A 27,761-nucleotide genomic window follows, 5' to 3' on the forward strand; every position below is an offset into this window, starting at 1 on the left:
GACAGGGTTTCTCTGTATAGCCCTGGCTGTCCTGGAACTCACTCTGTAGACCAGGCTGGCCTCAAACTCAGAAATCCACTTGCCTCTGCCTCCTGAGTGCTGGGATTAAAGGCGTGCACCACCATGCCGGCTTGATTGATATTTTGATTTTATAATTAATAGTGTGGAGACTATTATTCATGTTAATACCTAGTGCAAAATGGTAGCATTATGCTGATAGTTTCTTCAGAAGTGCTTGGAAATTCTGTCCTGATCCTACCAAGCCAAAATTCAAGGTGAAGAATTTTTCTTTTTGACTTACATAGCAAATTTAAAAATCAAGCACTTCTAATACAGTGCAGAGATACATTGTCTTAATATCTGCTCAGGATGCACTACACAAAAATATTACAAGTCTTTGTTTTCTAAAATAAATTATGTTTTCTGTAAAAGCAGAAGATTTTATATGTTTAGTAAAGCATTGCAGCAGGCACTGGAGAGATGGCAAAGACGTTAAGAGCATTTGCCATTTGTTCTAGCTATGGTTAATATTGCAGTGATGAAACACCATGACCAAAAGGAAGAAAGCAGTTATTTAGCTTACATGTCCATATCACAGTTCATTGAAGGAAGGACAGGAATTCACGCATGGCTGGAACCTGGAGACAGGAACTGATGATGCAGAGGCCATGGAGGGTGCTGCTTACTGCCTTGCTCCTCATGGCTTGCTCAGCCTGCTTACAGAACACAGGACCAACAACCTAGGAGTTTCCTCTACCCCACATTAATCACTAATGAAGAAAATGCCTACAGCTGATGAATTTGAGCAGCTTGTCACCCATTTAGTTTTGTTTGTAATTGTGCCTTTTGTTTCTGGCTGCTCCTTGATTGCCTTCTGATTTGTGGATGTGAGATTTGTTGTTGAGACATTTAACCCAGACTGGCCTCAAACTAGGGATTGATTTTTGCCTTCCCCTGTCCCCCCCAGCAAATGGGATTGCAGGCATGTTGTAGCACCATTCAGAGATGAAGACATTGTATTTTAATGGTCTGTTGAGTTTAAACTCAAAAAAGATGTATGTCATCTTTCTGTTAGTTTTGTTCTTGGTATTTAATCTTTAAGATTTAAAAAAAAAAAAACCCAGTGTGTGTGTGTGTGTGTGTGAGAGAGAGAGAGAGAGAGAGAGAGAGAGAGAGAGCGCGAGCACACATGTGTGTGAATGCCCTCAGAGGCCAGAAGAGAATGTTGGAGCTCCTGTAGCTGCAGTTAGAAGTCGAGAACTGTCTGACATGAGTGCTGGGAACTGAAGTCAGGTCCTGGGTAAGAGCAGCAAGTGCTCTTAACCACTGGGGAAACTCTCCAATCCCCTTTTGAGAATATTAATTATGGGTTGTGTGTGCGTGTATGCATGTGAGTGTGTGATAACATTTTCTTTTGTTCTCTTATTTCTTATGTTTCCATTCTTGTATTTCTCTACTGAGACTTCCCATCTGTTCACTTTAGAATGTAGTGCCAAAACCAAATTTGAAGCTTTGTGGATGTGGCTTATTCTTATTCAGCTTGCACTGAAAAGCAGTGTTTTGGACTTTGTAGTTTAGTTTCTTTACGCTGAGAGTATCTGCAGGGGTTAGGAGGATTGCTTGATTGACTATCTTGAGAGAACAGGTAAAACAGTCTGATGATTTCAGTGTCTTCCAATTGGCAGCCTAGTTTTTAGCTTCTGTATCTTAAGAGGTACCTGAAGGCCTTGTGAAACTCCCTGATTGGTGGGTAGTATTAATCATCTTGTTTGTTCTGCATTTGCAGGTGTTCAGCTTCATAGTTCTCTACACTCAGCATTATTAGGAACCTACAACTCTTTAGAAGTCTATATATGCTTCATACTTCTTAGGGTTCATATGTAACTCAAATCTTTCTGATTTTGTAGCAATGCATTCTTGTAGTTTTAGTTTCCATGTTAAAGTCACAAATTTTCTAATAAGATGGTATGTCATTTCTTATAATGTAATTAGAGTGTTTGCGTTTGGAGGCTAGAGAGTTGGCTCAGCACTGGCTGTTCTTGCAGAGCATGAGGATTCAATTCCCAGCACCTACATGATGGCTCACAACTATTACTGCAGTCCCAGGGGATGAATTCAGTGCCCTCTTTTCTCTGTGAGCACCAAGCAGACATATGATAGATATACAGACATATATGCAGATAAAATATCAATATGCATTAAAAATGTATTTCGTGGTGTCCCATTATTGGTATTGTAGCTATTAAATGTTTAGCCCATTTAGGATATGTTTCAGGTTTACAGGAGGGATAGGCTGACTTAGCATGCTGGGAGTATATAATGTTTGAATAAAATAAAAATAGCATCTTTAGTCAGTGAGTTTTGGATATAGATTGGCAGAGAGTAGAGCTGTTACTCAAAGCAGTGGCAAAGGCATTATAGGTATGTTTTTTGTTTGTTTCCTGAGTCAGAGATTCTCTGTATAGACCAAGCTGTACTGGAGCTCACTCTGTAGACCAGGCAGACCAGAGATCTGCCTGCCTCTGCCTCTTGAGTGTTAGGATTAAAGGTGTGTGCCACACATTGTACAGTCTTTATTAATGCCAACAAATTCTGACTTTTTTGTCTTTAGGGTTTTTAAAAGATTTCTACTCAGCTAAAGTTAGCATTTTTCTCTAGGAAAAAGAATGACTAAATAGTTAATTTTAGAAATTTAATTGGAAAAGTTTTGTTTTGGAGCAGGCTCTGTTTTTGTAGCACAGACTGGTATTGAACTTGCTATGTAGCTGAGGGTGACCTTGAAATCTTGATCTTGCCTCCCAAGTTCTGGGATCACAAGTCTCTGGGGCATCTGTCTGTGTAGATGCTTGCAGTGGTGGCCAGGGGTGTCAGATAGCCTGGAACTGAAGTTATAGGTGGTTGTGACCCATCTGACATGGGTTCTGGGATCCTCTGTAAGAGTAGGATGCATTCTTAAACACTGAGTCATCTCCTTAGCTGTACACCCCCCGGCCCCACCCGACCCCAACAAAGACAAGGTCTTACTAGGTCTATAGTAAAGAGGTGTGTGTGTGTGTGTGTGTGTGTGTGAGAGAGAGAGAGAGAGAGAGAGAGAGAAAAGGATAACTGAAAAATTACAGAGTGAAGATACTTCATTACTAGACTTTCAGTAGTGGACAAAACTATTAGGTAGTAGGTCAGGGAGGAAATAAACTGTAAATCAGGTATAGTATTCCTCCCTGGCCTTGTGGAGTGACATTTTTTTTCCTTCAATGGGCATTTGAAACTGGGTAATACTGAACCAGTATACCAACAGTTGATGTGATGACCAAAATGTTTAGTTACTAACAAGTAGGTAATGAATATAGCATTATACCCATATACACTGGACAAAGCAGTGATTTACTCATCTGACAATGTTGAGTGAGATGGTGTGAGATTTGAACAACAATGAGAATGATTGAACAGTGTAAAACGTATGAATTTCTTATTTCTAGAATTTTCTAGATTCAGATTGTGGTTGATTATGGTGTCTGAAACTTGGGAAAGCAAAACCATGGGAAGGGGGGTGGTTACTGGATAAAAAAACTGAAGCAAAGTTGGGGACATTACTAGCTAGCTACCTTTAAAAGGATTATAAAAATATGATCAACAGTTGTATCACAACAAAGGCTTAGATGAAAGCATAAAAGGTGTGGAGCTATAGAAAAGCTGCTCACAGAGAAAAGCTTAGGTCTTCTGGATTCACTCCTAATTCTACCAGACTCAGTACTAAATCTTTACAAAGTCTTTTATTTTATAAAGACCATATTAAACTCTTGATATACCAAAGCCAGATAAGGTAGTCGTAAGAAAACTACAGGCCAGTATCATAATTGAACACAATTCTCAACAGAGAGAGGACAAATGGAGTCCAACAGTGAAAAAGACTTAACACCAAGTGGGATTTTCTTTCTTAGAGATTCAGGAATGGTTTAAAGTCTAACACATGCTAGTGTAGTATATTAGTAAAATAAAACCAAAAAGTACATCTCAGATGTAGAAAAAGCACTTGACAAAAATCCAAATTAAAAAAAACAAAAAACAAAAAACCGGGTGTGGTGGCNCACGCCTTTAATCCCAGCACTTGGGGGGCAGAAGCAGGCGGATTTCTGAGTTTGAGGCCAGCCTGGTCTACAGAGTGAGTTCCAGGACAGCCAGGGCTATAGAGAGGAACCCTGTTTCAAAAATACAAACAAACAATCCAGATTCCTTCAGCAGTGGAAACACTGGTGTAGGAATAGAAAGGAGCTTCTCACTGCAGTAGAGCACGTCCATGGGAAGCAGAGGCTGTAGTGCTTAAGAACACTTCCTGGGCTGGAGACATGGCTGAGCTCACACTAAAAACATAAGAGCACTTCCAGAGGACCTTAGTTTAGGTCCCAGTACTTAAGACTCTAGCTTTTGGGGTTTTGATGCCCTTGTCTGGACTTTGTGGGCATCCAAGTACCATAACATACACTCACACAAACACAATAATACAGTATGTGTAAGTTAAAAGAAAAACCTTAGAAAAATACTTTGTAGGCAGTCATGCTTAATGACTGCCTTCCTTGAATGTCTGTTTCCTTTTTATGTTTAGCTTTGTCTTGACAGCTTTACCCAGAAGATTTAAGACGTAAAGGTATCAAGATTAGTAAGTATAAGTACAGGGAGCTCTGCAGGCAAGGATCTTGTATGCCCACCGGAATACTGTTAACACCAGTAGTGCAGCAATATTGAAGAATAGTTTAGGTTAATATGCAAGAATCATTTGAAGATGGGTGTGGTGATCCATGCCTAGGATCTCAGTCCTTAGGAAGTGGAGTTTGAGGCCAATTTGGGCTACCTCAAGCACTGTCTCAAAAACAGACTAGCAAACCAACCAACCAACCAACCAAAACCCCTGAAGAATAAGCTATATTTCTATAGACACTTGATGGAAAACCTAAAATTAAATTAAAATTTGATTCACTAGGAAAAAAAAAAGAAAAGAAAAAGAAAAAAATACTGAGGAATGCTTAGCAAAAGAAATACAATTTATACTCAGAATGGTGTATAAATATTATATAGGGAGCTGGAGAGATAGCTCAGCAGTGCAGAGCACCTGTTCTTGCAGAAGGCCTGGGTTTGCTTTCCAGCACTTACATAGTGGCTCACAATTGTCTGTAACTTGAGTTCCAGGACATCCAACCCCCTCTTCTGGTGTCCTGAGACACTAGGCATGTATATGGTGTACATACAAATAGGCACATACACACACATTGAAATAAAGATTAAAAAAATACTATTAGAAAAATCAAAACTATACATAGAAAATTAACTTGCTTAGTAAATGAATATTTAGCTTGTTATGGTAGCAGTACTCTCAAGCTGATCTGTATATTCATTACAGTTCTGATAAAATCTCAGCTGATTTGTAGAACTTGGCAGACTGGTTCTGAAAATTGAAGTGGAAGTACAAGACATCTGTAATGGCCAAGGCAGTCTTCAAGAGAACCTAAGGAGGAATGCATATACTTCCTTGTTCTAAAACTTACACAAGGTATTGATAATTGAAAGGCATCAAACTAAACTGTGTATATATATGACAGACTAGTCACCAGCAGAGTACTGCCGGCAGCGGTATGGTTCACAAGCAACAGAAGTTAATTTCTCATAGTTGTGGGATGCTAGAAAGTACACGGTCAAGGTTCTGGCACCTTTAACTTTTGGAAGAGGTTGTGTCATTGTTCATAGATGGCTGTCTTTTCACTGGACAGGAGGGACAAGTAAAGCCTGGTCACATCTTTCTGAGATAGTTTCTGTAGCCCTGGCTGTCCTGCAGCAAAGTATGTAGACCAGGCTGGCCTCAACTCACAGATCTATCTGTCCATGCACAACTAGGCGTGTGTTTTATAGAGGAATTGATCTCTTTTCTGAGGGGTCTGCTATCATGATCAAATCATACTGGACTCACCTCATACTGGGACTTAGGATTTCTTATACAAATTTTGGGCTGTCACAAGCATGCATTCTATAGCAAGTGCCAACCAAGATCATTGAAAGATCACCAAATAACATATGGAAAATTGTATAGGCATGCAAAAGAATAAAGTTCAACTGCATATCATGTGCAAACATTAACTTGAAATGGACCACTTTAAGAAACAACCCGTATAAAACTCATAGGAATGTAAGGTTAAGTATTTCTACATATGACAGCTAAAGTATGAGTAAGAAAAGAAATACATTAGACCTTTCATTAAAATGAATATATAAAAACTTTGTGTATGAATGTTTTGCCTGCATGTATGTCTATGTGACCATGTGGGTGCTTGGTGCCCTGGGAAGTCAGAAGAGGGCTTCCAATGGGCTGGAGCTGGGACTGTGGGCACTAGTCACCGTGCGGGTGCTGGGAACCAAACCCAGGTCCTTGGCAAGAGCGGCAGCTGCTCTTAACCGCCGAACCATCTTAAAATTCAGATTTTAAGAGTTTATCTTGGGGGAGCGTGTGGGGGACTTTTGGGATAGCATTGGAAATGTAAATGAAATAAATACCCAATTTTTAAAAATACAATAAAAATATTTTTAAAAAAAGTTTATCTATAATGTATAAAAAACAGAAAACTCTTAACAGCTTTTAAGAATGAAAAGACAAACCCAGTTTAAAAATAAAGAATCTGGCCGGGCGTGGTGGCGCACGCCTTTAATCCCAGCACTCAGGAGGCAGAAGCAAGTGGATTTCTGAGTTTGAGGCCAGCCTGGTCTACAGAGTGAGTTCCAGGACAGCCAGGGCTACACAGAGAAACCCTGTCTCAAAAACCAAATAAATAAATAAATAAAGAAAGAATCTGAGAGATACATACTTAGATAATAATTGTGAAGTCTGTAGTACTTCATTAGTCATCAGAAGATTACACATCAAAACTATGAGATACCACTTTATATGTATTAGGATGATTAAATTAAAGAAGTTAAATTAAATTAGTTTTATTAGCTAGGATGTAGAAAATTGTAGCTCATTGATGGCATATAAAATGATAAGGCCACCTCAGAAAGCAGTTGGCAGTTTTTCAAGGGATTAAAGGATAGAATTACTGTGACCCACAAGACCACTCATAACTATATATGCACAAGCAATGAAAATATATCTGTACAAAACCTTCATAAATGTTTATAAAAGTGTAATTCATAGTAACCAAAGGGTAGAAATAATCCATATGTTCCTTAGTGATGAGAGATATAGTTGTTATAGAGATATACAATGGAATATTAGTTAGCCATAGAAAAGAATATAATATTGATAATTTGCTACAGTGAAAATCAATCTTAAAAGCACTAGGTTAAATGAAGCCTGTCAACAAAAGATTGCATGTCACATGATTCTGTTATATGAAATGTCTAAAATAAATATGATAGTTAAATGAAACAGGTTTCTTTCTAAGGTGATAAAATACTCAAATTCAATGTGGTGATGGTTGTACATACCCATTAATGTAGTAAGAACTGTTGAGTTGATTTTTTTTTTTTTTTTTTTTTTGGTTTTTCGAGACGAGGTTTCTCTGTATAGCCCTGGCTGTCCTGGAACTCAACTTTGTAGACCAGGCTGGCCTCGAACTCAGAAATCCGACTGCCTCTGCCTCCCAAGTGCTGGGATCAAAGGTGTGCGCCACCACACCCAGCTGAGTTGAATATTTTAATAAAGCTATTAGATATAAAATGGGACAGTGGGGTAAGATGCTTGCCACTAAGCCTGGCAACCCAAGTTCCATCTGTAGGCTGATTGGCCTCCATATAGTTTGCTGGGGTCCGCTCTCCCAAGAAACAAGTGAAAGACAATTTGAAAATAACCTTTTTGGTGAGCCTGAGTGTGTGTCTATAGTATGCATGTATGTATGTATGTATGTATGTATGTATGTATGTATGTATGTTAAACGCAGAGCTCATTGAATAATAAAACTCTTAAAAACTCATCTGTTTTCTCTCTTTTCTACTAGAAATCATGTCCACACCAGGAAAAGAGAACTTTCGCCTGAAAAGTTACAAGAACAAATCTCTTAATCCTGATGAGATGCGCAGGAGGAGGGAGGAAGAAGGACTGCAGCTACGGAAGCAGAAAAGAGAAGAACAGGTAAGCCTGTGATTCTCCGTTCTCAACTGTCAGTCACCTCTAAAAGTGCAGTGTGCTTCTCATTTGCGTGTGTTACTGAAGTCTCATGACAGAGCATTGCCTCGTGTGTGTTACAAAATGTTTGAGAAGTTTGAAGATTAACAAGAGTTTGAGGGTTTATGAACTTCTTAGACCCATATCTTAACCTGAGTGACTACCATCTGTGTGCTGTGGATGCTTCATGTCTCTGTAGAGTTCTAATGCCTAATGCTTTGAAGTAAAATTTCAGGGAACACAACTTTGCTTTTCTCAGTGTATTTTATCCAAAAGGATATTTTGGATAATGCTTTTAGAATAATAGTAATAGAATTATTATTATTGTTGTTATTATTAAGATTACATTTATTTAATGTGTGTGTATGATGTTTGTGTGGCAGGGTAGGAGTAGACATGTTGGAACCAAGGCTGTATGTGGAAGTCAGAGGACAACTTGTGGGAGTTGATTCTGTCTGCCATATGGGTCCCAGGGTGGTAATAAGTTGCCACTGAGCCATCTCATGGACGCCTTGATTATTTTTAAGTATGAAAATGGACAGGAAGATAGAGGACTTAGTCTCTCACTTTTAAAATGCTCAGGACAGAGCTGATGTGGCAGGTCACACTTATCGTTGAAGCACTTGGGAAGCTGAGACAAGAACATTGTTGCTAGTTTGAGAACAGCCTAGGTTACAGACTATCAAAACAAACAAAACTTGGAATAGCAGTTGGTTTAGTAGGGAAAGATTGTATTTTTCTTTGCAGCCTTGTGTCAATGTCAAAAATTTTCACCTTACTGATTATTATTTTTTGTGATAGCTTATTAATGTTTCAGTTCTGTTATAAAATTTCCATAACTTTTTTTTTTTATTTAACTGCTAAAAGCAGAAGCTCAACACCCATAGAATATAAATTGAAAAATCCGACTATACTTTTGACTAAAAGTATTTGTGGTTATAGTTGGAAGTTTACCATATTTATTGTATAAAAATCTGAAATTGTGCTAGGGCTTTAATTTTCTGGAATATTGCTCTATTTAAAATCTTAGCTTTGAGAGCAGGAGAGAGAGATGGCTCAGTGGTTAAGGGCACTGGTTGCCCTTCCAAATGTTGTTTTGTTTTGTTTTGGTTTTGGTTTTTAGAGACAGGGTCTCTCTGTATAGCCCTGGCTGTCCTGGAACTCACTTTGTAGACCAGGTTGGCCTCGAACTACGCCCAGCCCTTCCAAAGGTTCTGAGTTCAATTCCTAGCCACCTCATGGTGGCTCAAAACTATCCATAATGGAATCTGATGCCTACTTCTGTGGATGCAGATAGAGTACTCATAGACATAAAAATAAATAAATCTTTAAAAAAAAACCTTAACTTTGAGCTAAGTATGGTGGTGTACCTTTAATTTCAGTACTTGGGAAGTGGGGAAAGGTGTTTCTTTTTTTTTTGGTTTTTTGAGACAGGGTTTCTCTGTATAGCCCTGGCTGTCCTGGAACTCACTTTGTAGACCAGGCTGGCCTCGAACTCAGAAATCTGCCTGCCTCTGCCTCCCGAGTGCTGGGATTAAAGGTGTGCGCCACCACGCCCTGCTTAGGTGAATATTTTTAAGTTGGTGGCCAGCTTAGTCTTCAGAGGGAGTTCTAGGCCAACTAAAGACTCCTCCCTCCAAGGAATCTTAACTTTGCCACTTTATATATTCTGTTTTGTATGGATAAACTGTTAAAACTAATTAATACTTCAAGCTTGGTTTATCTAAGATAGTGAAGATCAGGAAAATGGGAAATCATTTGGTACTGTTGATTTCCCCCACAGCTGCTTTGTCATTTATTTGGAAAAGTCACTGGCTTTTGCCAGCAGTTAGGTAGGTCTGAGTGAAGTGCGGCAAGCATTTGGTACTGCCAAGAACAAAGTGTTAGCTGCATCTATTAGTGCCATCTTCTAGTAGAGTAGACTTTAATGTTTGTTAGGTAGAGTGTATAAATGACCCCTGTCTAGTTCTCAGACAGTTGAAACTAAACATTTTCCTGTACAGAAAGAACCTATTTTGTGTTTAACGAATTACAGATTTTTGCTGATTTGATGTGATTCGGTCACAGGATATTGCTATAAAGTTCATTAAAAAAAAAACCAAAAACAACAGGTGATGGAGTGAAGGCTTTGACACTTATAGTTATAAGAAATATTTTCTGGAATAACAGGTTGATAAAATCTGGACTATTTGTGTTTCCCATCAGTTGGCTTGGCTGATGAGTCCAGGTATCCTGTTCTGTATGTGGTAGTCGTACAGACATACAGATCATGATTGTCTGGGCAGTTACATTTTCTTTGTACAGTCTTAACTTTGTAAGTGATTGGCACACGTAGTAGAGGAAGCCAAATAGTATTAAGATACTTGAAAATTAACCAGTAGTTTCTGAGATATTGGTGAGTTTAAAATGTCTACTGATGTTCCTTTGTGGTAGGTAAAGTTCTTATAGGAGCATCCTTTTTCTCTGTTTCTACTAGTACAGGTGTATTCCATATTCCTGTGTGTATGCATTATCCATCATGGAATTAAGTAGCTACATATCCTTTTATGTACTTTGTTGGTGGTGGCCTTTTTTTTCCCCTTGGAGTTTTCATTCTTTTTTTCTTTCTTTAGGATTTATTTTATGCATGTGAGTACACTGTTGCTGTCCTCAGACACACCAGAAGAGGGCATCAGACCCCATTTATAGATGGTTGTGAGCCACCATGTGGTTGCTGGGGTTTGAACTCAGGACGTCTGGAAGAGCACTCGGTGCTCTTAACTGCTGAGCCAACATTCTCCAGCCCTCTTTTCTTTTTTAGGATTTATTTATTTACGTGTTATGTGTATGGGTATTTTTTCTGCATCTGTGTATGCATGCATACTATGTGCATGCAGTGCCCATGGAGGCCAAAAGAGCATGTCAGATCCAGGAACTGTGAGCTGCCATGTGGGAGCTATGAACTTGGGGTGACTGGTCCTCTGCAAGAACAATGGATGCTTTTAACCACTGAGCTATCTCTCCATCCCTTTTAAAACATATTTTATTTTTGCACTTCATGTATGTGTTTTCTCTCTATGTATGTCTGTGTATTCTGTACACGTTTGGTACCTGTGGAAGACTCAGATCCCCTGGAACTAGCATTAGAGATGGTTGTGAACACTAGGTAGGTGCTCAGTACTGAACCCAGGTCCCTTGGAAGAGTAGCAGTGTTCTTAGCTAAGGTAATCTCTCAAGCAAACCTCCTTTCCCTAAGTTGTTCTTTTTTTTTTTTTTTAACTTCTTTAGCTTTAACTTTAACATTTAGTCATTCCGTTCTATAGCTAGGTTATTAATTTGTTTATGAGACAGGCTCTCATAGTTTAGCTTTGGCTGTCCTGGAGCTTGCTGTGTAGACCACACTAGCCTCTACCTCCCAAAATACTGGGACTAAAGCCATATATCAGTACTATGTTTTGTTAATTTTTAATTTTAGCTTTTGTTTTTTAGTTTAACTTTGTATTTGTAAACTTTAGATTTTTGGCTTTAATTTGTGTGTGTGTGTGTCGGTGGGGGTCGGTCCTTCCCCAGCATAGTTTTTTTTCTCTTGGATCAGTTAATATTGCTTATCCTGTGGACTTGCTATGTAGCTATTGTACTGAGATTTTTTACTGGGAATTTTTTTTTTCTTACAATGATCCTTTCTCCTTATTCTCATTTGTTTTTTAGAGCAGTGGTTCTCAACTATCTTAATGTTGCCACCCTTAAATACAGTTCCTCATGCTGTGGTGACCCCTAACCATATAATTATTTTGTTGCTGCTTCATAACTGTAATTTTGCTACTGTTATGAATCATAATATAAATATTTTTTATTTCATTGTGGACTTAGGTGACCCCTGTGAAAGGGGTTGAGACTCACAGGTGAGAATGGCTTTTCTAGAGGCATTAGCTCCCTCCTTTTGCTAAAGTTAGTAGTTTAGTAGATTTTTGAGTAGGGGTCATGTAGAAACTGGGGTCTTGCCTCATAGCTTTAACCGGCCTGGTAGTCACTGTGTAGATTCTGTCTTTGAACTCCTGTCAGTCTTTCAACCTCAGCCCCTCAAACATAGAGATTCTCTTAGAATGTTGAAACTGTCTTCTTTCAGACTGGTTTCTAAATGCTACTATCACTTCTTTGTGCATTTTCTTTTTAAATACTTCCCCCAATTCTGAAGTCTATAATGATAAATGTTGGTATTTTTAAAAGAAAATATTTTCATTGTGGTAGGCATAATTAACAATTCACATCTTTGAAATCAGATGACAAACTACATGGTCTTAATTTCTCTTTTCTTATTTTTAAACTATTATGATGTGATTAATTTCTGAGTGTTGGTAATACTTTGAGTCTGAATCTTCTTTCCTTCCTTGTAATTTATTTCCTTACCTTACCCTTTACCTTCCCTCCCTCCTTCCCCTTTTCTCTCTTTATTTTATTTTATTTTTTTGTAAACCCTGGCTATGTAGCCTGTGTAGCCCTGGATGGATTAGACTTGTCTAAATAGAGCAGTTCTGCCTTCCTCTGTGTCCTGTATGCTGGGATTAAAGTGTGTGCCACTACACCTGTCACAACAGGATTTTATTTCTGAGGTTACAGGCATAGAAAAGCCTCACTCTGTCACTTTTCTCTGTCTTATCATAGAAAAGTCACATTTTTTTAGTTTGCAAATTTTATTGACTATTCACGGAAAATTAGTATAATTTTTTGTTATAAATGACTCTACAGCTCTCAATTAGTGAACTGAACCAATTAATATTTTGAAGTGTGGATAATAGTTAACTCTTGAGTATTTGCTGTATCAGGAACCATTCTAAGCATTTTTGTGAAGGTAGTCTCCTTGTATAGCTCTGGCTGGCCAGGCTGGCCTTGACCTCACTAAGATCTCTGTGCTTCTATCTCATGAGTACCCAGCTCCATTCCAAGCATTTTATGAATTACTTATCCCTAGTCCCATAGGTGGTTGACATCACCTGAACCAGTAATGTTGAAAGTGTGTTCTGTAGAGCTTAGGTTCTAGCTGCATCTAACACTGCTTTTATCTCCCTGAATTCCTAAACTTTTGAGCTGATTGTCCAGTATGGTGGCCACTTGTTACAATTAATTTGTAGCTAGTTCAAATTGTGATGAGTGGTACAAGCTTAGTAGTAGGTTTTGAAGACTTAGACAGCATAAAGTATTGCCTTAGAAAATTAATGAGACTTTAAAAGATGCTGTTCATATAGTCATCCTTTGTTGTCATTGATCCTTAGAGACTGGCAACTCTAGAAACCTCAATATACCATCCTTGAAGGTTTTTAAGATGAAGTCATGAATCATTCTAATAGTGTTTTTGTCATTTTTTCTTGAAGAACTGTTAAGACTGCCTTGTGCTGTTTCTTACTAAGTGTTGAGGGAAATGGCCTCAACATGCCCAAAAAGTTGTCTTCATCCATGTGGGTTGTTGGACGTCATCATCATTGTCGTCGTCGTCATCTTATTTATGTCATGCAGTATTAGGTTTCTCTTGGTTAAGTTTTATGCTCTTGGGTACTGGCATAGATAGTGTGGTAGTTAATTGATTCAGTTGTAAGATTATAGAGAAAGAAGTCTGAAGTCTTCTCACCAGGAAACACTAAAGGCAGCACAAAGCTTTAGAACTACAAAGGTGTTGACTTCTCTTGTGTTAAAATTATATGACTAATATTCTTGTACTTTTCAGTTATTCAAGAGAAGAAATGTTGCTACAGCAGAAGAAGAAACAGAAGAAGAAGTTATGTCTGATGGTGGCTTTCATGAGGCCCAGATAAATAACATGGAGATGGCACCAGTAAGTATGATAATACAAACTCTTTGGTATTGTGATGAAGGTAAGAGATAGTGGTTTTTTTTTTTTTTCCTTCCAGTTTAATAGAAAGGTTAAGTTAATTGGGCCTGGTGATGTCTGTCTGTAATCCCAGTACTAGGGAATCTGAAGGAGGAGGATAGTCCCAGGCCCTCATTGGCCTCATAGCTACTGTTTCAAAAACAAAACAAAACTGTAAAACACGTGTGTTGAAACATCTCATTGTACTTGATAATGTATACAGTGAAGGGTGTGTGCTGTACAGAAAGTACATCCTAGGTGGAAGTTCAGAAAGGCGGGGTGGGGTGGCTCCATGACTTCCAGGGCAGTTTCCATCAAACCTGAGTTCAGTCTCTGACTCATGAGGTGGAAGTGAGCACTGATTCCCTCTTTCTTGTCCTGACCACCACACGTACCTATGGCATGGGCACCCTCCCCAAAGTTGTGATAATAGAACCAACATGCATTTGGAAAACTAGATTCTGTATCAGAAGTATTAGATAGTTTTATTGTAACTTTTTTGGGTGTTACATAAAAGGTACAGAAATTATACAGAAACTAAGATCTGCTGAGCTTCTGGGCATTATAATAAAATAATTTTAATTATATAAAATATGCTATATATTTATGAAAATGTCATTAGATCCCTTTTTAATGAGCAACTAGTATATATTTTTTTTTTCTTATTTTTGTTTTTTTGAGACAGGGTTTCTCTGTAGTTCTGACTGTCCTAGAACTCACTCTATTGAGCAGGCTGTGCTCAAACTCACAGAGCTCCATCTTCCTCTGCCTCCCAAGTGCTAGGATTAAAGGCCTGTACCACTACTGCATGGCAAGTCTATATATTTTAAAGATATATTTATTACCTTTGTATATGAGTTTTGCCTGCACATATGATGATGTGTGTGCCTGAAGCCCCTGGAGGCTGGAAGAAGGTGCTGAATTCCTTGGATTTAGAGATAGTTATAGGTGGTTGTGAGCCGCCATGTTGGTGCTAAGAGTTGAACCCAAGTACTCTGCAGGAATGGCAAGTGCTCTTAACTGCTGAACCATCTCTTCAGCCCCTTATTTTGAGCTGTTAATACATTTTAATAAAATACATCTTTGTAGTGCTGGGGATTTAATCAGCCTTTTCAGGCTAGACAAACAGCATTGCCTCTGAGCCACACCTCAGCCCTGTATATGGCTTTTTTTTTTTTTTTAAAGTTTTTGCCATTTCAGTCGCCAAATATCTTCTCCTGGTAGTCACTAATACTCATTTATTCTTTATTCTTTATGAGAACCTCTGTGTGAAAGAAAACAGATGTTTTCCCTTTTTCCTATACAAATGGTGGTGTGTGGTACACTATTGTGTTTTATGTCACTGTGTAGCTCTCCAGTTATGTAACAAAAGAAGGTTCCTTTTAGATTTGACAGAGTATATAATTCCTTCTGGAATTTTTAATAGAGTGAAGTTTTTAGAAAATTTAGCTTCACAGCAAAACAGTAAAAAATAAAAAGCAAAAACCAAACCAAACCAAAAGTACAAGATTTCTTTGTACTGTTCTGATTGCCTATGTGTATAGCGTCTCTCTTCCTTAGCCCAATTATCAGAGTGGTACATTAGTTAATGAGCCACTGTTAGCATACCTTCTTACCTGGAGCCTGGGTTTTTTTACTTTTGGGTCCTCTCTTAGTAGGATCATACACAGTTTTACTGCCTTAAAGCTCCTCTATTTATCACCCCCACCCCCAAAGCCACCGATTATTTTATTCTCTCCATAGTTTTGCCTGTGCCAGGATAGCATGGTTAGAATTACATCTTGTGTAGACTGTTGAGGTTGGCCTTTCGGTTGGTAATGATGCACTTATATTTCTTTCCTGTCTATGGCTTGCACCCCATTTCACTAGAATTGTACTCTTTTCTTTTATATCATTGTTGTAGAACTGTGCTTTCTGTGGTAAAATGGCATTTGAGTTTTATATTCTGATAAATAAATCTTGAAGCAGATAAGGCCTGAACTTAAGAGACAATAATAGTTACGAGCTCATGTTTTTGTAACTTCATTGGATATAAATTTAGATATAAATTTGTGGTGCATGCCTATAATAACCCCCTAGCACGTGGGAGGCAGACGCAGGTAGATCTCTGAGTTTGAGGCCAGCCTGGTCTACAAACTGAATTCCAGGACAGCCAGGGTTACACAGAAAAACCCTGTCTCAACCATCCCGCCCCCCAACCTCCCTGCCACCAAAAGAAAGAAACTTATCTGAGGTAAATGAACTCTGAACAGAGAGAAGCTTAAGTGTCCATGATGCAGCTTACGTTGAGATTGGTACCTCAAGATGAAGTGATGACACACTGACCAATTATATCTGTTTTATAAAAATAAATTGAGAGAACTCCAAAGTAAATCACAGATAACACAGCCTCACTAATGTACCATTCTGATCATATAACACTGAAACAGTTAAAATTGAAAGATGAAAAGAAAATGGGCCCAAAGTTGTACATATGTCTCAAAATAAATTCAAGCCATATTCATACTATAAAATAAAACATAACTCAATGTAGACCACAGCTTGGAAGACAGACTATTTTCACAATAGGAGGTCATTGTTAAGTATAAATGGAAAAAAATAAAAAAATGTATAAAGACATGGATGAGCGCTAAACTATATTTATATATATATATACATATATACACACATACATACATATATGTGTGCGTGTATATATGTATATATATGTGTGTGTGTGTGTGTGTGTGTATATATATATATATATATATATATATATATTAGCTATTACTAAGGAAGTATTTCAGAATGCTAATAGTATTTATCTCTGACTGAGTAAAAATAATTATATCCATCCAGTTTTCATTAGAAAACAATTGGAACAATTTTGCATCTTATTGATGAACTTAGTAACTTGTGTATACCATAATAGCTCGGCCAATGAGCTGCATCCAAGCTCCACAAATGGTGGTCTCAAACATTATTTTGATGAGAATGTATTAAGGGATTGTTGGGAAGACTTCTGTGAGAAACGTTACAGTTGCCCAGGCCAAGAGGGATTGGATTTCCTCAAACATAGAAATTGTGGCCAACATTTTAATCAGTTTGCCATAAATCTTTCTCAGACCTTTAGAAGATCTGTCTGGTGAACCGGCACTCTGGTGGGGCAGGCAGGCAGATCTCTGAGTTCAAGGCCAGCCATAGTGACACTGAAAAACAGACAACTGTCTTTCCAACTACTAAAAGGGATACTAAGTGAGTGTAGTAGTCTTTTTAAGAGCTGTCTCTCTGTGTGAGTACATACTTGTATCTAAGGAGGCCAGAAATGAGCATCAGATTCTCTGGAGTGCGAGTTACAAGTACTTGTGAGTGACCCAATGTGCGTTCTAGGACCAGAACTTGGGTGTTTCTGCAAGAGCTCTTAACTTCTCAGTCATCTCTTCAGAATATAGTGTTCTAGATGTGTTAGTCAGAGTTTATATTAGAGAAAGAACCACGGAGAGGGGCTGGGAAAGGGAGGGAGGGACTTTATGATGGGAGCTGGCAACCAAATAGTTTAAAGGGCAGGTCAGCAGACTGGAAACTCATGAAGTCTTGTTATAGTCTGAGACTGAATTCTCTTCTTTCTGAAAACTTCAGTCTAAAAGGCCTGTAGCTAATTAATTTCACCCCACATTAGGAAAAGCAATCATAATCTGGTCTATTCAAATGTCCTGATTTAAATATTAATCACATCTATACTTTCAGAGTAATATTTAGACTAATATTTGTCTAGGTAACCTGGTTGACACATAAAATTAGTATCAGAATCTACTTATTAGGCATACATAGACTTTTTTAAACCATATGAAGCTTCAAATAAAGATAAGGAAGACATGCTTTCATCTAAAATGGTATAGCTTCTATGTAACCAACCTTCTTCCTTGGAGAGGATGCAAAAATCTTTATGTAATGTTCACTCTTCTCCTTGATGTTCTGTAACTTAAATACCATCATATAGATCTGAAAGTGAGGGTATATAAAAAGGAAGAAAAAGATAGTTGTTTACTGTATATAACACTATTATGTACACATAGGTGTACATAATAATTTTGCATATATGAAGACATGTAGTAGTCCCTTAAACACTTGTTTCTTTTTTTTTAAAGATTTATTTATTATATGTAAGTACACTGTAGCTGTCTTCAGACACTTTTTCTTTTTTCTCTGACTCAAAGATTTATTTATTATACATAAGTGCACTACAGTGTCTTTAGACACCCCAGAAGAGGGCATCAGATCTCATTACGGATGGTTGTGAGCCACCATGTGGTTGCTGGGAATTGAACTCAGAACCTTCGGACGAAGTTAGTTCTCTTAACCGCTGAGCCATTTCTCCAGACCCTAAACACTTGTTCAGGAGTCAGACTCAATTTTTTAATTTGGCACTGGTTAGAATCTGTGGTTTCTACAAGATCACTACCACCTTCTTTACTAAGTATTAGTGGGACATTTCTTGACTGACAACCATCAGTAGTAGTGATTAATGTGTATAGAAGTACTTAATGCTACCCTATTAATTGTACAATTTTATATCTATATACATCTGTTGGAAAAAATAAACACAAAAGACAGGGTCATTGGGTATCAAGAAGATTATACTAATCTGGAAGCCCAGATATTAACAAATAACTAGGGAAACTACCTGTTAGTGATAGGAGTTTGGTATGTGATTAAATAGGCTGGGGCTATGGGATGTCTTAGGTAGCAGAGTACTTACCTATAAAGCCTTGCCTTCAATCCCCAGTCCCACATAAATTTGGTCTGGTGGCCATGCCTATAAGTTCAGCCCTCAGGAATTGGTGGCAAGATCAGAAGTTCAAGGTTACCCTTGGGTAAATAGAGAGTTTGAGGCCAGCCTGAGATGCATGCTACCTGGTCTCATAAATAAAAAGAATAGAACAGAAATGACTGATATAACAAATACGTGGTGCTTTAGATTTAGAGGTCATGAAAAAGAACTTTAACTTTTTGTGTTTTATGCATGTGAATGTTTTGTCTGTTTGTATGCCTATACACTACTTGGGTTCCTGGTGCCCAGGGAGCCCAGAAGAGGAATGGCAGTCCCCCTGAACTGGAGGTGGTTGTGAGCTGCCTTTTGGGTGCTAGGACTTGAATCTAGGTCCTCAGGAAGAGCAACCAGTGCTCTTCACTGTTGAGCCAGCTTTCTAGTTCAACCTTTAAATTTTTTATATTTAGTTTTGATAGCAATAATAGCCATATGCTGAGCTATGTGAACAATGATAACGTGTCTTCTTAAGTATTTACTTCTTAAATGGCTTTCTTACTATCAGTGCCTTCCTGGCTGGCTGGTCTGTCTTCCTTTCCTTTCCTTTCCTTCTTTTTTTTTTTTTTTAAAGATTTATTTATTTATTATATGTAAGTACACTGTAGCTGTCTTCAGACACTCCAGAAGAGGGCGCCAGATCTCTTTACAGATGGTTGTGAGCCACCATGTGGTTGCTGGGATTTGAACTCTGGACCTTCAGAAGAGCAGTCGGGTGCTCTTACCTGCTGAGCCATCTCACCAGCCCTCCTTTCCTTCTTTTTTGAGATGGGGTTTCTCTGTGTAGCCCTGGCTGTCCTGGAACTCATTCTGTAGACCAGGCTGGCCTCGAACTCAGAAATACGCCTGCTTCTGTTTCCCAAGTGTTGGGATTAAAGATGTTCTTAATAATAGTCATGTCGGTATGCTCTTAGCAGTTTTGGATTTAAAGGTTTTTATGTACGTGTATAACTTTTGAAAATGTATTATTAATTTGATAGCATTTTATGTTGTCTTTCCACTGACTTGAGTTAATATTGTGTTGTGTTTGCTCTTTGTCTATAATCCAGGGTGGTGTCATCACCTCTGACATGACTGATATGATATTCTCAAATAGCCCAGAGCAGCAGCTCTCTGCAACACAGAAGTTTAGGAAACTACTTTCAAAAGGTAAGTCTTGAGTACACTTTATCCTCGTGTAAACGATTCCTTGTCCATACTCTCTCCTCTACAGGCTTTCCCTGTGCTTTCCTTTGGGGTATGTTGTTTAAGTAGAAATACTTCCTTCCTTATTTTTGGGATCTTACCAGAAAGGAACATTACTTTCATTTGGGAATTGTCATAGTAAGTAATAATGGCTTATGCTGAATGAAGTTGAAAAGCTCTGCTCTTTATAAAAAATTACTTGAATGGTAATTATTGATTTTAGTGTTAGCATTTTACCACTGAAAGTTAAGTCTAGATTTTTTATGGAATGGGATAAATCCTTTTTATTGTAATTAGGATGAATTGGTATATAGTACTTGTTACTCTGGGCAGGTAAAAATAATTCTGAGCAGTATTAAAATGCTGATAATAAATAGTGAACCATACTATTAAATTATGGTTGTTTAAAATCATGTTATTAAAAGTATATCTTGAGATAACTGCATTAAAAAAATTGACCATTGTAATTTGTCATGTAAAAGAAGTGGTATGTAGGACTGGAGAAGTGGCTCAGTGGTTAGGAGCACTTGCTACTCTTCTAGAGGACCCAGGTTCAATTCTCAGCACCCACATGGCAGCTTACAATATCTGTAGCTCCTGTTCTAGGCAGAACACCAGTGTGCTTAAACAACAACAACAACAACAAAGGAAGTGGTATTTAGTATGACAGTTTAGTAAAATTCTGTGTCATGCCCGTTTTTAGCATGGTTTTTCTGTATAAAGGCATTTTATGACCATTGCTTTCCTGCATGTATTCTTGTTTGCCAGGTTCCTTCTTTAAAATGTAATAACTAGAATGTTTTCTTTACATGTGTTTATTACTGAAATTGATAGCAAGAGATTTGCTTTTGTTCTGAGAAGACTATCCATCTCAATGTCAGTTTGAGAGAGCAGTAGTGGTTATGGCATAGTCATGTATCTGACTTTTTTAGCAAAGAAACTTTCCTTGAACTGTAGTTTTAAATGATTTAGGTTTTTGTTGTTGTTTTGACAAAACTTCTTGATCAAAAGCAACTTAGGGACAAAGGGCTTATATGATTTAGTTACTTTTATATTGCTGTGCTAAGACTTTGTTTAGGAAGAACTTGTTTTCTTACAGGTCCAGATGAACCCATGATGATGGAGGGAGGGTGTGCAGCAGGAGACTAGAGTAGTAGCTGAGAACTCCCATCTCAAACCATAGAGAAGAAGCAGAGAGCACATGATATGTTTAACACCTCATGTTTCAAAAGCCTGTCCTCAGCAAGGCCACACCTCCTAATTCTTTCAAATAGTCATTAGCTGGGGACCAAGTGCAATACTTATGGGGGCTAAGTCACTGCAGCCTACAGTTCGTTGTAGAAAGAAGTAAAGGGAGGAGTTGAAGGCAGGCAGGCCTGCTTTGCTGTTTCATGCCAAAGAACACAATTCAAAAAAGAAAAAAGTGTGGCACGTGGCTATGGGGGACCTGCTGGCTGGCAGCAGGCTTGTTATGCTAAGCTTGCTTCTCACACTATTCAGGACCACCTTCCCTTCCTAGAGAACAGTGCTGTGTATCATGTGAGCAGGATCCCCATATATCAATTAACAATATCAATTAACTCTCCCGACAGGTCAGTCTGATGTGGGTAATGTTTCAGTTGAAATTCTAGGTTCTGTCTAGTTGACAGTTTAATCAGGACAATGAACATAACACAATTTTTAAAAAAGTCTTTAGACAACTACATTGGCTAGGCCATTGGGCTGATAAAGGCACGGGGCTCCAAGACTGCTGACCTGAGTTTGATCTCTGGAACCCACATGATGTGAACCAACTCCGGTGGATTATTCTCTGACCACCACACATGCGCCATGGCAGTGGGTCTGTACAGAGACAAACAGAAATAAATAAGTAAATTTAAAATAGGTCCAAAAAATATGTAGTTGTTAAGATGGTTGTGGACTTGCCTACCACACTAGGAGGTTGAAGTGGGAGCCTCAGAATTTAAAGCTTACCTGGGTAATATAGAAGGACCACATTTTTAAAAATTAGGTATTTATTTCCTTTACATTTCCAATGCTATCCCAAAAGCCCCCCACACGCTCCCCCACCCACTCCCCCACCCACCCACTCCCACTTTTTGGCCCTGGTGTTCCCCTGTACTGAGGCAGATAAAGTTTGCAAGACCAATGGGCCTCTCTTTCCACTGATGGCGAACTAGGTCATCTTCTGATACATATGCAGCTAGAGACACAAGCTTTGGGGGGTACTGGTTAGTTCATATTGTTGTTCCACCTATAGGGTTGTAGATTCCCCGAGCTCCTTGGGTACTTTCTCTAGCTCCTCCATTGGGGGCCCTGTGATCCATCCAATAGCTGACTGTGAGCATCCACTTCTGTGTTTGCTAGGCCCCGGCATAGAAGGACCACATCTTAAAATATAATTAAAAACAATCAGCTGTTGTGGCTCTAGAAGTAACTTATTTGTAGACTGCTTGCTTGCGATGCACAGAAGGCCTAGGGTTTATATCTTGTACTGACAACCAACCAACCAAAATTTTATTCCTCCTTTTTTATACAATGTTTTTGTAATTCAGAATATTAACTAGTATATTTTTAGTGTTACCAAGTTTGCTATGTTTGAGTGTTGATAAAAATGTTGAACCAAGCAAAGGACAAGTTACCAAAACTCCTTCCTTCCAAATCAACATTTAACTAATTAAATCATAAAAACATAGGGCTTTATTGTAGCACACAGGCTTTTCTGTAACTTGACCAAACTCAATTTTAACCTTTGTTTTTTTGGGAGGGGGGGTAGATTTTAATATGAGAGATGGTCAGGGAATGAAGAGAGGGGTATTATGACTAACTTTGATCTATAAAGTCATTATATTAAGATCTCTTATTTTATTTTATGGGGAAACAGAACCTAATCCTCCAATTGATGAAGTCATCAACACACCAGGAGTAGTGGCCAGGTTTGTGGAGTTCCTCAAACGAAAAGAAAATTGTACACTGCAGGTGCGGATGTTTTCATTTCTTGTGGTAGAACTTTGTTTTTTCTAGAAACCTTTTTGTCTATGAGTTACTTTTTATAATCTATATGAAGGCTTGTTTGTTAAAATTGGTATTGGTGATAACTATCTTGTATAAGTTTGTTAAAACTATGTAGGTCATAATTGATATTTACAGAATTTGTATCATATTTGAATTTTAGCAGTAGGAGTCTGCATGAGAGGATCCTATGCTAACTGTGTAAAGCTTTGAGAGAGAGACAAAGAAAGACAAGAGACACACTACTTGTTAGCCTTCTCAAGATGCTATACATAACATGGACTGGCCCAGAAACTCAGTAATCAGACCTGCTCTTAATTTATCCCCTGCCTACACCAAAAGTTCTGACAAACTTTACCATGAGAACTTTGTGCTTTAATCTTATAATGTACAGAGAGTTTTTACCTCCTTAGGATTGAATAATTTTTACAGTATAAGGGGCCAACTATTAAGCTCTGTCTTTGAGTATCTGGAATTCTAAAAATACTACTTTATTCTTAGAGTAAAGCTAAACTTTTGCTACTATTTTGATTGTTCAGTAGCTGTACATCCTTGGTATGTGTAGGATTCCTTTAATATCTGAATTATTGACAAATACCTATAACCCCTAAGTTCTCACTAAAGTAGGGCTCAGATAACTATAAAATTTGGTTAAATCACAAGTAGATCACAAGATGGGAGAAATACTTGCCAATAATAAGGTTAATTCTCACCCCTGTCTACTCATGACTGAGGCATTTTATAAATGGTATTTCATGTCCCTGGCTCGTTATTGGCTAGGCCATTGCAGATGACTCTTGAGTCTTAATGCTTTCTCTTGATATTTTCTCTCTTTCTGCTCCATCTTTCTCTTTATTTTACATCTTTATTTACAGTGGTGAATTTCTTCTAGAGGAGAAGGAAGAAATCCAGAAAAGGTAGAGTACTTCTCTGTCCTATCAGTTTTTCTTCTCCAGTTTGACCTTTGCCAATCCCTGTGTTCATTTGAATTAAGATTCTGTTTTGCTTGCTGCCTCCTGGATTATAATTCTGGTCTCCATTTAAGACCAGAATCGCCAGACAGTTGAAAAATCATGTTTACACTGAGAGCAAGGAAAGAGAGATTTTCTCAGAGAAAAGGAAATCCAGACAACCAACACTGCAGAGAACAGAGCCTGAGCCCTCAGCCACCCGCCAAGGGACCACAGGAGGAGCTTGCTGCAGTTTATCATTAGAAATGGGCTGTGGGAAAAGGGAGGTAGGGAAGGTAGCCATTTTGTTAATTATAAAAATGTCGCTCCCCAGTCTCTGGGAATGAGTGTAGTTGAACAGTACCAGTTACACCATCAGATCGGCAGTTTTTAGTTTTTGTTAGATGATTATAGAGGCCCACTAATAATGATAATCCTTGAGAAACAAATCTCCCTGTTTGTACATTCTCCGGTACTTTATAAGAAGTGTAGTATGTTCATATATAGCTCCCTTTCCTGACTGACACATAAAGTCCTCTATCATTTTGTGATTCATAATTGGTTAGAGTTTAGGTGCACGTCTTTAAAAGTTCAGATTTGCAGCCGGGTGTGGTGGCGCACGCCTTTAATCCCAGCACTTTGGGAGGCAGAGGCAGGTGGATTTCTGAGTTCGAGGACAGCCAGGGCTTCACAGAGAAACCCTGTCTCAAAAAACCAAAAAAAAAAAAAAAGGTTCTGATTTGTTTTTATCTAAATTTCTAGATTCTACCCTTATTCAGATTAGTAATTGGGATCAGAGAGTAAAAAATGATTCCTCTCAAGTGACCATTTCATAAACTTTTGCCTTAACTCTCTAAGACTGAGAGGTAACCAGTCTAGTGTTTGTGCTTGTCGTCTCCAGCTTTTCTTCTGCGTGTGAAGCACAGCATACTATTCTCTCTCTAGTGTGAGTACTGGGTAACACCCATCACCTCTAAAGCAGTACGAGATTTAAGTATGTCAGGGAGACATGCTCTGTTATGGCTTCAAATAAATAGATGTGTTCTGGAAAGCTTTGTGGCTATGGAGAGCACTAAATGTAAGGTAGCATATTTATCCCTGCCTGCTTTCTTGAGATGTGAATAGCGTTTTTGGATAAGATTTTTGCCATTTTTCTCTTAAAAAGAGACTGGTAGTACATGGCACAAAGGAAATTGCATGGTTCAATAATAAATCCCAGGACCATGTTTAATTCTTTTCATCCCATAGCTAAACAACTGAGTTTTAGTGAACTTCACTACCATTTTGTCTACTCAAACCAGTAGAGTATCTCAAATAAGGGAGCTAAAGATACCTCTGTTTTGACATCACTACCCAGATATTCTCTTGCCATTCAAACTGGAGGTGAATTTTGGGTAGAATCTAGAGTTGTGGAATTTCCGTTACTTAAGAGTCAACCTTAGTGACTCCCTCTGACCTTTGGTGTGCACTAGTCTGAGGTGTCTATGGGCTCACTTGTTTGAGTTCAGGCCTAGCATATTTATACTATCTTCTGTAATACCGAGACACTGTGTTGTCAAACCCTATATAAAAACATCCTAGATATAATAAATTGCTTCCTGCTTCTGAACATTAGATGACACTCCTCCAAAAGTTGCAGATTTGAATGAAGTTGGCCTAGTTTTCCCTTCCTTGACCCTCTTGTCCCCTCTGGAAACTTAGTATGATAAACTGCAGTAAGCTTCACCCTCCTCCCTGCCGTCTTCACTGATCTCTACCTTTCCTGGAGGGTTGCTCAGAACCTCAGGTGCTCTTCTCTGCAGAGTTCGATAACCTGGGTTTATTTTTCTGATGTGAGCCTTTCTTTTCACTTGCTCTCCAGGTGAGCCTGGCATTTGCTAGGAACCAGAGTGGAACCGGCAAAGTGGCCAGCAACAGAGTCCTGATCCAAATGGAGAAAGGGAGCCAGGCGTACCTCAACCTGGAGTGGGAAACTTGATAGGAGGTCAGAAGTACTTCAGCTTTGGATTCTCATTTTCCTTATTAAAGGAACTGAGCACCAGAAGGTAGAGACTCAGAAAGAGGACAGAGAGAAGACTCAAACCTGAAGAGCACAGGTTGCAGTTGTAGCAATAAGTTCTTATTTAGCAAGTTCCTGTGCAAAACATCAGTGGCTAATAATTTATAAGCAGTTGTAGCTACACAGTAGGCTGTTTCCTGTGGTGCAGTTTTTGGACTGCTAAGAATACAGTAGTATAAGACAGCATAGAGACAGCTAAGGCTGTAAGGATTTTGTTAGTTTGAGTGATAACATTTGTTAGAAACTTACTCCCTTTCACTTTTCAGTTTATTCTCTTGAGTTAGTGCAGTTACTTACGTGGTTATTATTACTGTTTGTTTCTGTCATCTTTGTATGTATCTGTAGTCCCTTTAGTCCTGAGCTTTCCTGGTTCATGGTCTCTCTCTGGTTGCAGTCTTACCTAGCATCCAAGGTTGAAATAGTAAAGACAAAGCTTCCTACCTCAGTGAAATGCAGCGTATAGTACTATGAGGAAATGACATCTGGTAGCTCACATCCAAGCTTACAAAAATATTTACCTACTTTTGATACTGGCTGACATTAGCAGGCTTACATTCCTGAAGTGAGTTCTGTCTTTCTCATTTCATATCTCCTACACACATGGCTGCACCTCATTTTAATAAATACCAAAACTCCTTTTGGGGGTTGTGGGAGAGGTTTCATGACAGGGTTTCTCTGTGTAGCCCTGGCTGTCCTGGAACTCACTCTGTAGACCAGGCTGGCCTCGAACTCAGAAATCCTCCTGCCTCTGCCTCCCAAGTGCTGGGATTAAAGGGTGCACCACCACTGCTCAGTATCCAAAACTACTTTTTATTTTCATTTTAATTTTTATTCTGGAATTTTTTTTGCATTCAAAGATGGCTACCATTATGATTATGTAGTGGATACAGTGTAACTGGCATGTTAGCTCTCTGACAAGCATATCTCTTGTTTACCATCCATGTTTAGCTGTTGATCACGTTTCCATTTTTCTAATCATCATTGCAGTTCTGTTTTTCTGTTTTATTTATCCAAGTAGGTTTTTTAATCTTGTTTTTCCCAGAAACCTTTGATGTTAAACTAAGCCAGCAGTATGAACCCTGACAGCAGTTAATGTTAGAATTGATCCCCCCCCCCATGCTCTTTATGATATCAGGGTATTGGTGTGATTTTCATCAAAATCTGACTGGTGGTTTTTCTCGTGGGTTTGTTGTATCCAGATAGGACGGGACTAGTCTTTCCAGATCACTTTTCCTTAGCATTTTCAACTTCTTTTGACTTGAACTCTATAGTAATTATTTTTGAACTTTACAAAAAAATTATTTATGCATGTGAGTACACTGTTGCTCTCTTCAGACACACTATAAGAGGTCATTGGATCCCTTTGGAGATGCTTGTGAGCCACTGTGTGGCTGCTGGGAGTTGAACTTAGGACCTCTGGAAGAGTAGTCAGTGGTCTAAACCACTGCGCTCTCTCTCCAGCCCTTAATTTTTGAACTTCGAGCTTGCCTTCTGATAGGACATTCTGCTACTTTCTTATATCATTTGACTTGTGTTTTAACCAATTAGTTTTAAAGACTTATTTATTAAGTATACAATGTTCTGATACATATATGCATGCATACCAGAAGAGGGTATCAGATCTCTTTATAGATGGTTGTGAGCTATCTTGTGGTTTGAACTTAAAACTTCTGCAAGAGCAGACAGGGCTCTTAACCTCTGAGCCATCTCTCCAGCCCATCTGGATTCTTGCAGGTTTTAGCTGACTTTTTTTTTTTTTTTAATTT

The 27,761-nt window shown here is 38.5% G+C and overlaps 1 protein-coding gene across 1 annotated transcript in view; it reads left to right on the plus strand.

The window, feature by feature from the left end:
* Positions 1–27,761, plus strand: part of Kpna1 (karyopherin subunit alpha 1) — a 55,863-nt gene that overhangs the window by 8,697 nt on the left and 19,405 nt on the right. The window contains exons 2-5 of the mRNA XM_021184981.2: positions 7,977–8,110; positions 13,842–13,949; positions 19,839–19,938; positions 22,859–22,953. Coding sequence (XP_021040640.1) covers positions 7,982–8,110; positions 13,842–13,949; positions 19,839–19,938; positions 22,859–22,953 — 432 coding nt within the window. The 5' untranslated portion in view covers positions 7,977–7,981. The remainder of the gene's footprint in view (positions 1–7,976; positions 8,111–13,841; positions 13,950–19,838; positions 19,939–22,858; positions 22,954–27,761) is intronic.

This window comes from Mus caroli, chromosome 16, assembly GCF_900094665.2.
Source record: "Mus caroli chromosome 16, CAROLI_EIJ_v1.1, whole genome shotgun sequence".
NCBI lineage: Eukaryota > Metazoa > Chordata > Mammalia > Rodentia > Muridae > Mus > Mus caroli.